The following is a 16,339-nucleotide window of genomic DNA, read 5'->3' as shown; positions in this document are numbered from 1 at the left end:
ACTGCCTTCAGTGTTCCTTTTTCTCATTTGATGGAGTCCCACCCTTGTTCATGGTGAACCATTCTGTCGCTCACTGAAGACTGTGCTTCCTGTCAGCCTCCCGCGAGAAGTCCATCATCACCCGTGGCCTGGAGTCCTTCTCCTCCTTCTCCTGCATCCGCTTCAGACCCAGCAGAAGCAGCGACCGCGACTGGCTGAGCATCGAGTCCCAGAACGGGTAGAGATTATTGCATTTTTCTCCTTCATAGTGAGATCTTTCTTCTGACCCGGTGTGATCTGTCCCAGCTGCTGGTCCTACGTGGGGCGTCGCGGTGGCAAGCAGGTGGTCTCTCTCTCCCGCCAGGGATGTCTCTACCACGGCACCGTCCAGCACGAGCTGCTCCACGCTCTGGGCTTCAACCATGAGCAGACCCGCTCCGACAGAGACAACCACATCAGAGTGCTCCTGCAGAACGTGGTGTCTGGTAAAGGAGAATGTTGAGAATTACGACCTGCATGATGCCATTCAAGAGATAGCCGAGTTCGACACTTTTTGCTCCATGTTTACAGTGAAATCTGGAGGCCAGGTGGAATGACATCTATACATACAGTGTCATAGAAGCATCAATAGCATATTGCACTGTCAGGACATGAAGTTGAAGCTATTCTTTTCCCCAACGTTCGAGACACAAACATGCCGATTCTGATCGATTTCAGTGCGTCTGCAACCAGTGAGACTCTTGCATCGCTCTAGGCTCCAGGGCTCCAGGCCCTTCTTTACTAAGCCAAAAAAATACTCACATCTGTTGCATTTAAAAGTAAAATAAACTCAATTTGTGAAGCAGCAAGACACTGTAGTTTAGCAGATAAAATGGGTGGAGCCAGGCCAGCTGGTCTTCATGGGAACTATTGATGGGTTTCTCGCACTCCAACGGAACTGAACTTCTGATTCACAAAATCAGATCCTGCTAAACAATAAGATTCACAAAACTTTGATCATGGTCCTAGCATGGAGTTTAGTCTAGCATGATGTTCAGTCCCATCTCTTTGTCCCGGTTTGAAGGAATGCAGCACAACTTCAACAAGATTGCCACTCTGAACCAGGGAACTCCCTACGACTACAACTCCGTCATGCAGTACCACAAGTGAGGACACACAGCTAAGCTTTGCTTGAGTTTTATGAGTCCAGTTCTGGTCCAAATTTACTCTCCTCTCCACAGGTACGCCTTCTCTAAGAACAACCAGCCCACCATGCTGCCCATCCCGAACCCCAACGTGTCCTTCGGCAATGCTAAGGAGATGAGCCGCAACGACATTGCCAGGCTCAACACCCTCTACAAGTGCTGTGAGTCTTTGGTCACACGCTCATCCTGAGAGTCGCGTGGGGTGTTGATCTTCTCTTGTTCCTCTGTCTTTCAGAAGAACACAGGCCTTATCTTCACCGGACTGGAGAAGCTGTCTTGGTGTAATAAAACTGCCTAAAACTGACTCCGAGTCAATCTTGTCTTTTTATTCTCCCCATGAGGAGAAGCCATGTCCGAGGAAAGGCTCTTATGTGGCATAAGTTTGATGGCATTCTGGGTACCAGCAGCCTTTTGGTTTATTTATGAGACATTCATGACTGACGTCTTGCACATGTCCTGTCAACTAAGCCTTAAACGTGCATAAATCTAACAAATAAAACATAGAGATCACAGCGCAAGAGATGGAAAGGGAAGCATTTCCTGTGAACACGTGAAGCACTATTGACCCCTGGTGGTCATGGAGAGGGATCGGCGGGAGAGTCATGAACATTCAAAACCTGTCTCTGAAACAGCACTTCAGGCCTACAGAAGAGTAGCATGTGCGCTCCCTTGTGGTGGTGTGGCGCCGTTCCGGGCACAAACTGCACGTAGAAGAAAAAGATATGAATTGCTGACATTGCAGAAAACGTCCAGTACAGCAAACAAGGCATGGGAAACTCTGGGTGAGGACCATCGGGTTGCCACCTGCCTCTAGCCAGGACTGCGATGGACGGGGGGGGGGGGACCATTGCTCCGAGGTGAGGTGAGCTTCGAGTCTTCCTCTGCCACGGTGACTGCACTTACCACCAACAGTAATTGCCTGCTGCACAGGACCGGTATGTATATTTTCATATGTGCACCTCATGGTTTGGGCTCTATTCATCTGTGAAACATGTCTATGATGATTAAAATTAAGAAGCGGAAGACATTCTATACACCACAGATCTATGTTGACGCGTTTCACTCGCTGAAGCGCTATGCTAGGTGCGCAGTCCCGCTTCCTCGCAGCGGAGAAGCCGGTCAAATGCACAACTTCCTGTTGTTTTTAAACCTTTTAAACCTTGTTTTTAACTTGACCACACACCTTCACGACAGAATGATGCAGTGTTCTACGTCGGACCCGCGACGCCAAAGACTGTCTGCACCGCACGGCTAACTTAATTGACACTTGTAGACCATCGAAGTTTGGGGTAGAAATCTGTCACTCTTCCTTCTATATGGAGTTGATCTCCCCGAAGAAGATGCAATTGTTCCACCAAAAGTCAGTGACTTACATTTTCATTATCATTTGAGCCTTTCAATGAGCGATTTAGTGTTTTGCCCACTTAAATCCAGTTTGAATGACTGTGTGAAAGAATGCTGACAGCCATGTCTTCACTGATATTTTACTAAATTCCATTTACATAATGGCTTCTTTGACCAAACGTTTCTTTTAGGACAGACACTGAGCAGAAGTTAGTCTCAAAAATACATGTGAAATTATGGCAAAATCAAAAGTTATTTTAAAAAATGAAACAAATTCTGGTATATATTTCGCCTCACCTGGCTACAATTGTTCACAAATGTAAAGGGATTTTCTACAAGACTTTGGACAAAGCACAATTACGCGTCGGCCGCTGTTCCTTTGGTGGTGAGCCTCAGGATTTTTGCGCCGTGGCTTAAAAAAGGTTGCAAACTTGAGAAAAAAATACTCACATATGACCCACAACTTAGTGAAGACAATTCCACTTGGTGAGACCATCCGGAGACCTACTCCTGCCGCCACAGGACTCAGGAGTTACTGCCAACCTCGAGCACCTGCCAGATTCTGTCAAGAGGCCAAAGGAAAGCATGAGCTAACCGGAAGCTAAGAAAACACGGAAGAAAGGTGATCAGCTGCGAGACTGGGAATAGATTCATACGCCTTCTCTGATGCACTACCACAGCGTTTTTTTCCTAACTTGGCTGGGTATTTTCTGGAAAAAAAAATGATGGTAATATATGAAGAAAACAGGCAGTTGCTGCGTTTCTCAGACGGCAGAACTCCTAGAGCCTCTCACTGTCCCGTCAACTATAGCTCAACACCTGTTTTACAGTCATGTCTTTTCAGTTAGCATAACATTTTATTCTGCTCAAAACACTGAAGGATCCTTTTTTCAAAACATCAGGTTTTGCTGACTGAGCGCTTTCCATCTTACAGCGAATGCACATCAATATAGCACCTGCATGTGTTTGCTCTGCACTGATAAGGGTTTGATGCCTCGGGCCTGAGCATGTATAAAAGGCGGCAGTGGACTCTGTGCCGCACAAGTCTGCACCAAGGACTGAAGGTGAGTGTGACCTGACAGATGTGGGAGAGCGGTGGTGACCCAAGTCTGTGCCCTGCAGGTTGGCTGAGATGGCTCGCGTGTTCGTGTTCTCCGCTCTGCTGCTGCTGTCGGCCTGCTGCTGGGCCGAGGAGGTAACACACCACTGCTCACAGACCTTTGTATCTCTATCTTTGTGGGGACATTGTCAGGTTTCTCTTTGCCATAACCCTTTCCCCAGCCTCTCCCTCTAAACCTAACCATCCAAAACACATGGCTCACCGTAACCAGGACTCTGAACCAATCTGAAACCCAGTTATTTTGAAGACTTCACCCTAAAATTGAGGCTTAACCTTGTGGGGTCCTACTAAATGTCCCCCCAAAGTCATACAGTCCTCACAAGGATAGTATATTGTCAAGAATTGGTCCCCACAAAGTAAGATAAACAAGCCTTCCCCCACGCACTCACGTGAGCAGTAGACTGACCATCTGCTTTCTCTCCTCCGGCCTCCAACCCGATCAGACAGGTAGGGTGTGTCTCCACTGCCTCCGAGACGCTTCATGATGTTGCTATTTCTGAGGTTTTTTTCTCTCAACAGAGGACCTCTCTGTCTCTGAGCTGCTGGAGAGAGCCAACAGAGACCTGAGTGAGTGGACTTCACTGCATTATAATACAGTTGTTGTCGCTGTTTAAGATGATCCTTAGAGCCAACTGTGCCACTGGCTCTGTGTCTGAAATGAGTCACTTCCTTTGTTTGCAGCTGCAGCTGAATTATCCACAGTATTTCCTCCTGGATGGGACTAACATGTGTGGCGATCTCTTTGTGTTGCAGTTCGTTCTGCTGATGAACCCACCCTGGTTGAGGGCGACATCGCCATCGACGAGGCCGAGAGGAACGCTGACCCCTGCACCAGCCGCGGCTGCATGTGGGGCAAGTGGACCGATGGAAAGGTCTACATTCCTTACTATATCGCCAACCACTTCAGTACGTGAGGACAGTTCTGCGACCGGCTAAATGACTCGCTGAGGACTCTAATAAGAGCTGTGTCTCACCGGCAGACTCCCGCGAGAAGGCCATCATCACCCGTGGCCTGGAGTCCTTCTCCTCCTTCTCCTGCATCCGCTTCAGACCCAGCAGAAGCAGCGACCGCGACTGGCTGAACATCGAGTCCCAGAATGGGTAGAGATGCCGAAACTGTCTTCAACAATAGTTTTTTTTGCAGTTAAGACCCATTTTTGCCTTGTGCTTCAGCTGCTGGTCCTACGTGGGGCGTCGCGGTGGTAAGCAGGTGCTCTCTCTGGCCCGTAGCGGCTGCCTCTACCACGGCACCGTCCAGCACGAGCTGCTCCACGCTCTGGGCTTCAACCATGAGCAGACCCGCTCCGACAGAGACAGCCACATCAGAGTGATGCTGCAGAACGTCATTTCAGGTAATGAAGATTAGCGCAAAACCTTGGAGTTATTGAACACCTGATCAAAACACCCCTCTCTTCATCTCACTGGCACTAAGCAAAATCTAATCCCATGGCCAAATGCTCCCAGAGTGGAGTCTTTAAGGGGCTTTCCACACTGCGGGTTCTGTCTGGGGTGACCTGAGTTTGATGCGCCCCCTGCTGTGCAGCCTCGCACCTTTGCGCCTCAGATGGTGTCTTTTTTTTCTCCTCAGCTGGGGGCACTCCACGCAAAATAGCTGGTTTGTGACCGACAACAAACCATGTCTCAAGGATTTCGTCACCAACATCAGCTTGACCTCCTTATTTCTCGGTCACTTCTTAGCACTACCAGTCGTCCTCACCTCAGATATGAACTGATGACAGAGCTCCGCCATGGCTGTAACAGAACGTGACGTTTCACAGCCAAAACTAAACATGAAAGAGTGTCATGAGCTGCTTAATATGGAGCGTCTTGATTGATCCACACTGCTCTCACAACACGTAGAACACAGTGAGAGAGATTCCAGACGATCGAGAAGGTTTTAGTCAGTGAAGTCCAGATCCAGACGTCAGAAATGGTCAATGAATAGTCTGGTGATCTTCAGTAACTTGGGGGAAAATCAGCGCCTTTCCTCTTAGCTGTCCTCCTCATGCAGACAGCTGCGCTGCAGCTACATCACAGCAGTGAAAACAGTTACTGCACAGCATTATTCATTTGAGCAAATCTGTCTGTCAATAAAATCAAGTGTTTATCAGCCTAATGAAGGAAAACACGTGAGCTATCAAACACCTGCACACATCGCGAGTCCCATACCGCTGCCCTGTGCTGCGCTGCGCTCCCGTTCCCCAGCACCATTTTCCTGCAGCTCCCGGCTGCACATCTCAGTGTTCTGGGAGTTTGAGAAGTTGTTTTTGAACGATGTTGTGCGCCCAGGCAGCGATCTCACCCTTTACTGCCCGGCATTTATCATGTTTGTGTGGAGTCGCGCTGTACACGTAGTTTCCGGCATCTAGTGCCGCATCTCACCCCCCATGGAGAGTTTCCCGAGACAGAGTGCAGCTCTCCGTCCACGATCAAGTCCGCAGCCAAAACGCGACTCACTTGTGTTCACATCTCGGACTGCTGGGCCAAAAGAGCTTTGTCTCAAGACAGAGTCCGCAATGTGAAACCGTCCTAAGGCTGCTTGTGTTCACATGTTGGACTTTTGAACTGAACAGTGTGAAAAGGATCTAAAACCATAACAACAGCAGCACTGAGGTCTGATTCGTGACCAGAGACTCATGCTAACCTCTTCAACTTCGAAGGAATGGAGCACAACTTCAACAAGATCGCCACTCTGAACCAGGGAACTCCCTACGACTACAACTCTGTCATGCAGTACCACAAGTGAGGACACACAGCTAAGCTTTGCTTGAGTTTTATGGGTCCAGTTCTGGTCCAAATTTACTCTCCTCTCCACAGGTACGCCTTCTCTAAGAACAACCAGCCCACCATGGTGCCCATCCCGAACTCCAACGTGTCCTTCGGCAACGCTCAGGAGATGAGCCGCAACGACATTGCCAGGCTCAACACCCTCTACAAGTGCTGTGAGTGTTTTACTATACCTGACCTTGTGTGGATCAGCAAGAGCATTCTAGACTTCAGCTCTGAAGGAAGTCAGTCAGGGCAGGATCCAGCACTTCACAGCCAGGAACACATCCATGGTGCCCATAAAATCAGTCTAGAGAGTCTCAGGCGGAGCTTGCGAAAGAGGTTTGCACCCAACAGGCGAGCTTGTGTGGAGGGACCAGGGTCGATCTCCAACTAGAGGAGACCCATTCCAACCCCTCCACCACTGCTGAGGACAATGAGTCAACCAGCCCAGCGACTTAAAATCTGTCCCCGCTCCAAACATGCCAGGCACCAGCCATGAATTGAACTAAGCTACCTAAGCAAAGCAAGTATTTGGAGGGTAGACAACAAGTTCCGAGAGCAAGATGGTCCACTCAAGGCACCAGAGTCTTGACACTGATTTACCTGGTTTCTTCATCTCCATCTTCATCCCCAGACTTCATTACCAATTCCACTAAATAAACTGCTCCATGAGGCTTTCCATCACTAGTTCAGGGATGCCTCACATCAGTTAGAAACCAAGAACAGAGCAAAGCAGCTCAGCGCTTGGCATTGAAATGGATTCTGATTCTCGTGTGGCGCTTCTGACCGTCTGTTTGCTCTTTCTTCTTTCAGAGGAACTTCAGAAGTCTGGATCTCTTGCAGATCTACTGGATTTCATGAGATATTTCATACAATACACTTGCTCAAATCCACTCCCGAGTCTCTCTTGTCTTTTGTTGACCAACCTCAGGACCTTGGCTCTCTCAGTCACCATGCTGTTTATTCTTAAAGATTTTGTTCTCAATGAAAATGGACACACACCCCAGCCTCTTACCCTTCCTCTCCACCTTTTGCCTGGCAGTTCCAACCTCAACATCTTCATCTACCAATGTCCTGGCTCTCTCTCTCTCCTCTGTCCATGTCCAAACCATCTCCATCTAGCCTCTGTGACTTGGTCTCCTAAACACCTGAGCACATGTGCTGTCCCTCTGATCCTATCATCATCCTGCTCACTCCCAGAGAGAAGCTCAGCATCTTCATCTCTGCTACCTCCAGCTCTGCCTCCTGTCTTTTCCTCAGTGCCACTGTTTCCAAACCATCCAACATTGCTGGCCTCACCACCCTTTTGGACACTTTTCCTTTCATCCTTGCCGACACCCTTTTGTCACACATTACACCTGACACTTTTCTCCAATGATTCCATCCTGCCTGCACCCGCATCTTCACCTCTTTCTCACACTCTCTATGGCCCTGGACAGTTGAGCCTCAGTACTTCAAATCCTCCACCTTCTTTATCTCTGCATCCTGTAAGTTCACCTGACCACTTAGGTCCCTCTCATTCACACACATGGATTCTGTCTTACTGCGGCTCACCTTCATTCCTCCCCTTTCTAAGACAAACCTCCACCTCTCTCTGATCTTCCACTGGCTCCCTGCACTCACCACAGATCACAATGTCATCTGCAAACATCATGGTCTATGGGGCTTCTTGTCTAGCCTCATCTGTCAACCTGTCCATCACCATGGCAAACAGGGAGGGGCTCAGAACTGAGCCTTCAACTCCTCTGTTCCACCTGCAGCACACCTCACCACTGTCTCACACTTGGCACACATGTCCTGCGCCACTCCAACATACTTCTCTGCCACTCCAGACTTCCTCATACAATACCACAACTCTTCTCTTGGCACTCTGTCATACACTTTCTCACGGTCCACAAAGACACAGTGCACCTCCTTCTGACCTTCTCTATCCTTCTCCATGAACATCCTCAAAACAAAAACTGCATAATGACCCTAGTTTTACTCCTCAAAATTGAGACCAGTAAAAAGGTCCCCAAAATGTGTTTCTAAGAATTGGTCCCCACAAGTATACTGTAGCTACACAAGTTCACATATATACACACACACGAAAGATTGCCAACTAAATAGCTCTTTTAATTGCACATACCAATGGCTTTTTGCTGTGCTACATAAAATCTGAGGACACATGCATTTGCTTTTGAAAGACAGTTTAGTTACAGAATTGTGAAAAGATCAACTTCAATGAATAGGAGTTTGGTGCCTATATACTGTACATCATGTGGCACATGGTGTATATAAACACAGTCTGAGTTCAATTTGTGACCCATATAGATTTGTTTCTGGCGATTTTTTATTATTAATTTATTTTGAAAGTAACACTTCGCTTTTATTTTGTCAAAACGTAAAAAAAGTACTTCCCGCTTTGGGAAGGCCACTGTATATTTGCAACCGTTAGCCACAGGGTGGCAGCACTGTTGCAGCGAAACAGATGACGAACACTTAACGCAAAGGAGAGTGAAACAACTTCCTGTCAGTGTTGACGCTTCAGAATGGCGGATACGTGTGGTCAAGTGCTGCTGGGCTCTGGACTCAGCGTCCTCTCCCACCCGCTCATGTACATCAAGGTCCTTATCCAGGTAAGAGGAGACCGTCCGGACTCACCGGCCCGGTCCAGCGGTCCTGGAGCGGAGGTCGTGTGGCGCGAGCCCCGGTTCAGCGGTTCCCTTCCGTTCTGCTTTGATAATTTGTTGTTGAACCTTGACACGATTAAGACCACTGACACGTATCGTTCATGTTTGTACTTAACGCCTGTAGAACACGTTTAATGTGGCTCTTAAATGAATGCAAAATCTTTGAATTGCTCAATGGCCACGCGTGTGTTAGTGGTGTTTTGTCCCCATGACCTTCTGATATCAACGTAGTCCGCAATGGATACACGGTCGGTTGGCCAAGTTTATGTTACGTTTTTGAAAATGTGCTTCTTGAGGTCGACATGTTTTGGGAACCTGTATGAAGCATTATCGTATTTTCACCATTAGAAGACATACATTTTAATATTTCGCTGCCTGACGTTAGATTCGAGGCAAATCGTGAACGGGAACAATGTCTTTTTAAACTTTAAACTGTATATAGTAGGATAACTGTGTGTCCAAATTTTTATTTTCAACTTTAGTTGCGTCTATTAGTCGTTCATCAGTCCTAAAAATATTAAATGACCATGTTTTCCCCAAAAGTACAATGTGACTACAGAACAGGCTTTTGTTGAGCACAAAACTAGTTTTGTATATTGTGTCCTTTAAAGTTGTTGTACAGATGTTGTGTCTTCATGTGTGCTGTAGTGCAGGAACTCTTGTTGTCCTGCATAATTGATATGTTGAACACAGACTGTATTACAGTGAGCATGTGTCAAAATGTAACGGCGTAGAAATGGAAAAATAGATATGTATTCTAACAGCTGCCACAAGATGGAAGTCATTGTTATAAACAGGCCCTTATTATTTGTGCACTTTACCTTGAATGTCCATTCAAATCATGATAGCACTGTTTGTCCTTGTGTGACCTTTATGTTGCAAGCAAACAGCAAGGAGGGTAAAGAGCATAATAAAGTGAAACCAAGCATTAGCAGGTGACCATGATTGTTGCTGTGCAATGGGTCGCTTTGTTCAGTCTGTGGAGATAAAACAGGGATTGGCCTTTTACTCGAGCGATATATTAGGTGGGGTTATTGGTAGTACTGTAATAGGACAACACAGAAGTAGAAAATATTGTGGGACGTTTAAGCTAAACAGGATAGTTGGAAAATGTTTGACTCATTTGTGTATTTAACACTGTATCTGTACTGAATGTCCTCAAGACAGATAAGCACTGTTAGAATGGCGCTTGGAATTTTCCATGGCAACTTCATGAAGCTATTCTATCCCATAATGACCTGTGAGTGAGATTTTGGTTACAAAATTGTACATGAAACCGAAAGTTAACACTTCGATCTCTCTGTCATTATTTCCACTTCTGGAGTTACTTGGCAACACTCTGCTTAAAAAAAAAAAAAAAAAATTAACTGCCTTTTTTTTGTGTCAAGTCAATTTTTATCTATTATTTTGTAGTGCAGATTGAATGAATTACAAACGATGCGATGCTAAACTGTGACATTTTGAATCATACTTGCTGCTTCACTGTCAACCTAAAAAATGTAAATAAAATCACTAAATTTAAAGACATTTTCTGTTGTGATTTGATGCGTTAATACTAAATAACTCCCATTTAGGTTTCTTACACTGAGCTCAAGCATTTCGACTTCCGTCCTAGTCTTTTGACATCCTCCCCGCCAGTTAGCGTTGGCTAACTCATAGTTCAAATCTCAGCTGCTGAGCTAATGCTCACCATCGGCATTGTTGACAGGTTGGACATGAACCCCTACCACCAACTCGAGGAAGAAACCTGTTTGGCAGACAAGTGTATCAGCTGCCGGGTCTGTTTGCCTATGGTGAGTGCAACTTCACGCTTCTGTCTTCACTACTCTTTACTCATATTGGATGCATTTTCATACTATGTGAAATCCCATGTTGTGATGACGCCTCTGCAACAGTCTTTCTTTAGTACCAGAACCAAACTTGACAGAACAAACTAAAGTTGTTTTAGTTGTGTGAGATCTCCACTTCACAGACAGACAGAGCCTGTCAGACTGAATATATCAGCTGTGATCTTGCTGTAGTTGACTGTAGTTCAGTCCAGCTATGCTGGCTGCATGTCTATCTTAAAACCACAGTAGGGACTGAAATGTTAAACACAGACATGTCACAGATTGAAGGATAAATTCAGGTGCGTGTTGAAAAATTTGCATTGAAAAAGTCAGTCATTTCAGAAAATGAAACTCATTTATGATATTCATTCTTAACATGCTGTATTTTGGTTTAACTATTTTGTAAACCATTATCAAAAAGCTTGTTTTTTTTCCCTACCACTCGCTGTATATGTACTTATTGGAAGGGCATTCGTTGTTCTTGGCTGCACCTGTATTTAGTCTTTAACCTTGTCAAGAAGCAAACATTGTCTACCTTCACCACTGAATCCTGTGGAAACAGCATGGTTGTGTGATGTCAACATGTATTGTCAATGATCTAGTTTTTGGTGCCTTTGAATATAAAAAAAAAAAAGATTTAATTTTAAGCCAGCTCAACAAAGTCTTGTGGGCCACGCAAACTTACTTGACGGTCCGGAAGTGGCCCACAGGCCTTGTATTGGACACAGGTTGTCTTGAACTAAATGTTAAATATTTCAAAACAGGTCTGAGCCTCTGAAACGTTGGTGCGTGTGAATAACAAAATTACTTTTGCTCAAATTCAAATGTGCTTTCACGTCCAGCTGTCTTTACTGTATCACTTAAGTAGTCATTGTTTGTGTTCCCTCAGCAAAACACATCATCAAGATTGATGGCAAGGCGGGTCTGTTCAAAGGTCTGGGCCCGAGGCTCTGCTCCGGTACCATTGGCACCGTCGTTCACAGCAAAATATCACAGGTACGAGAGGCGATCGCCTTTTGTTTAATGCCAGGAATGATGGTGGTACTCTGAGTCGAGTTGTCTCCGGGTGACTTTAGGGGTGTAAGAACGTAGCCATACGCTCAAATATGACACTTGACTCAATATTTGTATTGTAATATCGCAATACTTCGATATGTGATATTGTCTTGATATTTTAAGTTTATATCGATATTTAATGCATGGATACTTTGATGTGCTGCTGCATTTCAACGTGTTAAATACTGACATTTTCATTGGGCACTCTGGAGTTACTTTGTTGATGAAGGGAGTGACTCATTCCTCTGTTGAACTGGAACTCGACTGACTTCACAACAATAAACTAGTTTTCATGCACATGGTATTGTACTGCATTATCTGATTATTCTTATTACAATATATTGCTGAACTTACAGTATTGCAATATGTGGCATCACCTGTATCAGGATACGTATGGTATCGCGAGCCCCAGTTCAGGTGGCTCACGGTGCTGCTGCTGCCTGTGTGTGATCGTGTGCCTGACTGTGTGTAAAGCTTGTTATTTTGCTGGATAATCATGGAAGGCGGTGTATAAGTAAGAGCCATTTATATTTCGCTCATTTCTGCCCCCACTCTGTGACACTATCTTCGTGCGTCGCTCAAATAATCCAACAATTGCTCTATGCCTCCTTCGAGTGGCCGATAAGCCAAGCAGCTTCGGATTCTTGTGACAATTTTCTTCTTGAATCTTTCAGAAATGTCAGCAACACGATCCAATGAAGGTAAGAGGTGGGGATTGTTGTGGAGGTTGTATACAAACGTTTGATGACGTGAGTATGGTGCCGGTTGCAGATCCTGTGTGGGCAGCAGAAGGCGGCCGAGGGCTCCCTCCAGCACGTTGTCAATGAGGTCTGTGTCTGATCTCCCTGACACTCCTGTCTAGTCTTTGGAGAGAAAGTTGAAAGTCCATGTCTACTGTCTCCAGACAACCAAGGAGATGATCGCCCGCTCCTGTGCGACCATCGTCACGCATCCCTTCCACGGTAACGGCACTGAACGCACCACTCCTGATGTTCAAGTTATGCAGTGTTTTGAGCTGAAGTATTGGATTCCTTTTTGGGTCCCCTGTACATTTTTTAAATGCTCTGGCTCTGGCTAGTGATGGGCGATAACTTCTTATAAACCATATCATATCCCGCCAAACACAATCTCCACGATGACAATTCAGCGTCTCACGATAAATCTGCTAAACACGCGCCTCACTCGCTGCACGTGAACATGGCAACGGCGCGCCGTGCTCCCCAGCTCTGCGGCGTTTGACAGCCGACACCAGCGTGTGACAGTTGTGGAGAGTGTGGTGGACTTTGGTTCACCATCGTAGTTTTAAACTTATTTTTATTCCAGGGAACCTTTGACCATGACACTGGTCGACTCTGAGTCTCTGGATCCCTGTTTATTTGATGAGATGGAGTGGTCCTCATAGGTTCTCTGACGCGCTCGTCTGCCTTGGTTCACATCAACACATGCAGGTCTCCCGCTGCCAAGGTGAAAATAGTTGGATATTGGCGGCGGTGTCCTCTTCCACGTCCCCATTAGGGTTCACTGATCGTGGACACACTCTCACAGGCAGCGCTAATGCTACGACTCGCCATCAGTTAGCGACCATCAACAAATTCTAAAGCCTCAAAGTATGAGTGACATCTTCAATAAGGCCATGGAAAACAAGCATTTTAGGAGAGAGAATTGTGAAAAGGTTTTTCATCACACAAGACAAAGGACTGACAGTTCGTATCATGATTTGGAGAATAGAATCTGACTCCATGATCATTTCTTCACATGATTTCTAATGTTTCTTCAGTAGCATCTAGGAAATGTGTCCAGACTGCTCCATAGTTCAAGTCAACTGTTCAGAGACATGAGATACAGCAGACAGACGGCTCCATTTAACCCCTAAATAAAGCTGGCAGAGCAGTCTGTCAGACACCAGCGGCTTCTACCAGAGACCTGAAACACTGAATTTCTCATCTCTACACTTAGTTCACTATTATATTGAAACATAAACCAATAATGATGTTGGAGACAAACTCCACTAAAACAGTTTCAAGAGCGACTGCAGTGTCCAACACATGGAATAGAATGAACATGGATTTATCCTGAAAATGATAATAATATTGTGAAAAACTTTTTCTGTCCATATCGTCAATCCTTAGCTCTGGGTCCAGGTTGGACCCGGGCCTTAGATCTGTGGAGGATCCAGCACAGTTTGTCTCATGAAAGTGTCTTGTTTGCAGTGATCACTCTGCGCTGCATGGTCCAGTTCATCGGGAGAGAAACCAAGTACAGGTACGTCTGAAGTGCTGCGTGGACGATGCTGCAGAGCGCTCGCTCACTAACCACCATGGTGTTGTCAGCGGGGTCTTTGGCTCCATCGTCACTGTGTACAGAGAAGAGGGTGTCCTGGGCTTCTTCGCGTGAGTCCCGCTCCTTCATGTCTCTGGGCTTTTTTTTTTTTTTTTTTTTTCTTTCCTTCTGACGCCTCTGTTCCCCAGTGGTCTGATTCCTCGTCTGCTCGGCGACATCCTGGCTCTATGGATCTGTAACCTGCTGACTCATGTTGTCAACACATACGCCATTGATGACTCGGTATGTCCTGGAGCTGTTGCTCGTGTGAAGTTGAAGTCGGGGAACAAGAGAGTGACGTCCACAGAAGTTAGTCTCGCGTCTTTGTCGTCCGGATGGAAGCAACTTCCTGATAAATCCACGCCACAAATAGCAACTGATTCAAAGCCTCTACCTCCTGTTTACGTTCAGAGAAACCATCTTGGATTGTGTACAGTGTGATTTTCTGACTTGGAAATCCTACATTGGGTGACATTACTGGTGGCGCCCCCTAGCGCCATGCAGCAGTACAGCATGAGCTCAAGTCCACGCTGCGGCATAGTTCAAACTTATTTCATTCATGTGCTATTATTTCAGTCTTTTCAGCACGGTTCTCCGGAATTTAATTTCCGTGTGGTTTATAAGAGTAGCACTGGAACCTAGAACAGTCCTGGCTTGCAGTTCTTTTCTTCGTTGTTCGGTGTTGGAGAACATTCACAGTTTCGGGAAACTTTTTCGTAAATAAATAAAAACACCGTCTGTGCTCACTTGACAATGGTTACAAGTTAGCTGGTTTAAATGTGGATTCATGTTTGTTTACGGGAATTGTTTAACATGATAACATAATATTTAATCTTGAATTTATACACAGCAACCTGGTTAATCTCATTAAACATCTTAATCCTTTACGGCACTAGCTGCAATGCAATGCATGATGGAGAAAACTGACACTTTTATTGTGTAGTGCTTTTCACTTTTTAACCCACAATATCAATTTTAGGACCATTTTTAAGCCCAAACTATTGCAAACTATTCATTGACTCAGTGTGGAGCCTGGTGACTGACTGACTGCTTGCTCTTGTGTCCAGATGAGCCACACAGGAGAGATCAAGAACTGCTCCCAGGCTGTGACAGGGGTGAGTCCTGATGGCTGCCGCCCCACGGCTCGGCTGCAGATGCAGCTCAACCCTCTGCTCCTCTTTTCAGTTCTTCGCCAGTATGCTCACGTACCCCTTCGTCCTGGTGTCGAACCTGATGGCTGTGAACAACTGCGGGTGGGTGACACGCCTCATTCTCTCTCTCTGAGCCTCCGTCTGTGACGGCGTTGTTCTGTTTTCAGACTGGCCGGTGGTCTCCCCCCATACGCCGCCATCTATCCCACCTGGGGCGACTGTTGGAGGCATCTAAGCCGAGAGGTGAGTCCAGTGCTCAGGAGCGCTCCTGCCTCTGCCCAGAGGAACTCACCCGCCTCTCCTCTGCTGTGCTGCAGGGCAACATGAGCCGAGGCAACAGTCTATTTTTCCGCAAGCTTCCGGCCGGGAAGATCTACCTGATGGAGGAGAAGAGATTTTTTTAAGGATAACACTTGACTGCTTTTGCCTGGTTGTGAGTCAGGACATTTGGCACTTAATTCAAATTTGTATGCACTTGTTTACTTTTTTTTTTTGTTCTTGAATCATGATATTAATGAAAAAGAGATGTCATTAGTTGCCAGTCCTGTAGAGGGCGTGATCGTTCACCCTTCCCCTGCGATAGAACGGACCAGGGGCAGCCCTCCCAACAGCTGTGCCCCAGTGTAAATGATGGTTGTGTGTAGTCGGGGCTTGGTGCGTGTGACTGACCGTAGTCATGTAGTGGGAACTGAGCTCTCTGCACTGGTGTCAACCTCACTGATCGACCCCATTAAAACCGCTTTTCTCTATTCTGGAGTGCCGCCATTGTTTTTGTCTCCTGTGATATTAGACTAGAGTGAAAACTGAAGGCTTGTTTACATTTGACTGAGCTGCCTTGGTGTGACGGGACGTCAGAGAAGGGTCCCTTCTCTGGTCTAATGCTGAAGGGGGTATAAATGGTAGGTGTAAAGTTCAG

General features: G+C 46.2%; 3 protein-coding genes across 3 annotated transcripts in view; all 3 read left to right on the top strand.

Annotated features, from left to right (window-relative positions):
• Positions 1-1,353, top strand: part of LOC128752326 (hatching enzyme 1.2-like) — a 2,035-nt gene extending 682 nt beyond the window's left edge. The window contains exons 4-7 of the mRNA XM_053853427.1: positions 97-217; positions 286-464; positions 1,043-1,124; positions 1,200-1,353. Of these exons, the coding sequence (XP_053709402.1) occupies positions 97-217; positions 286-464; positions 1,043-1,124; positions 1,200-1,353 (536 nt within the window). The remainder of the gene's footprint in view (positions 1-96; positions 218-285; positions 465-1,042; positions 1,125-1,199) is intronic.
• Positions 1,354-3,543: 2,190 nt separating this feature from the next.
• On the top strand, positions 3,544-7,289 carry LOC128756894 (hatching enzyme 1.2-like). Its single transcript, XM_053861714.1, has 9 exons — positions 3,544-3,571; positions 3,630-3,702; positions 4,143-4,194; positions 4,381-4,533; positions 4,608-4,728; positions 4,801-4,979; positions 6,288-6,369; positions 6,445-6,569; positions 7,210-7,289. Coding segments are annotated over exons 2-9 (777 nt in total). The 5' UTR covers positions 3,544-3,571; positions 3,630-3,639; the 3' UTR covers positions 7,212-7,289.
• A 1,585-nt stretch (positions 7,290-8,874) lies between these two features.
• Positions 8,875-16,153, top strand: mtch2 (mitochondrial carrier homolog 2). The gene is made up of 13 exons (XM_053861667.1): positions 8,875-9,014; positions 10,777-10,861; positions 11,787-11,893; positions 12,628-12,654; positions 12,725-12,781; positions 12,858-12,915; positions 14,164-14,215; positions 14,284-14,343; positions 14,422-14,515; positions 15,340-15,387; positions 15,458-15,525; positions 15,591-15,666; positions 15,741-16,153. Exons 1-13 carry the CDS (start codon positions 8,928-8,930, stop codon positions 15,825-15,827), a joined length of 906 nt encoding a protein of 301 aa, XP_053717642.1. The 5' UTR covers positions 8,875-8,927; the 3' UTR covers positions 15,828-16,153.
• The last annotated feature ends 186 nt before the right edge of the window (positions 16,154-16,339 follow it).

The sequence above is a fragment of the Synchiropus splendidus genome, chromosome 1 (assembly GCF_027744825.2).
Source record: "Synchiropus splendidus isolate RoL2022-P1 chromosome 1, RoL_Sspl_1.0, whole genome shotgun sequence".
NCBI classification, from domain to species: domain Eukaryota; kingdom Metazoa; phylum Chordata; class Actinopteri; order Syngnathiformes; family Callionymidae; genus Synchiropus; species Synchiropus splendidus.
Note: the sequence above shows the minus strand (reverse complement) of the source record. Positions and strands in the feature narration are given on the sequence as shown.

Excerpts from the sequence above, each read along its gene's own strand:
- LOC128756894 (XM_053861714.1), top strand. The coding sequence starts at position 3,640 with ATGGCTCGCGTGTTCGTGTTCTCCGCTCTGCTGCTGCTGTCGGCCTGC. Across the intron at positions 4,195-4,380 it reads GAGAGCCAACAGAGACCTGA|TTCGTTCTGCTGATGAACCC; the intron begins GTGAGTGGACTT and ends TTTGTGTTGCAG. Across the intron at positions 4,980-6,287 it reads GCTGCAGAACGTCATTTCAG|GAATGGAGCACAACTTCAAC; the intron begins GTAATGAAGATT and ends TCAACTTCGAAG.
- mtch2 (XM_053861667.1), top strand. The coding sequence starts at position 8,928 with ATGGCGGATACGTGTGGTCAAGTGCTGCTGGGCTCTGGACTCAGCGTC. Across the intron at positions 9,015-10,776 it reads ACATCAAGGTCCTTATCCAG|GTTGGACATGAACCCCTACC; the intron begins GTAAGAGGAGAC and ends CATTGTTGACAG. Across the intron at positions 12,782-12,857 it reads TCCAGCACGTTGTCAATGAG|ACAACCAAGGAGATGATCGC; the intron begins GTCTGTGTCTGA and ends TACTGTCTCCAG.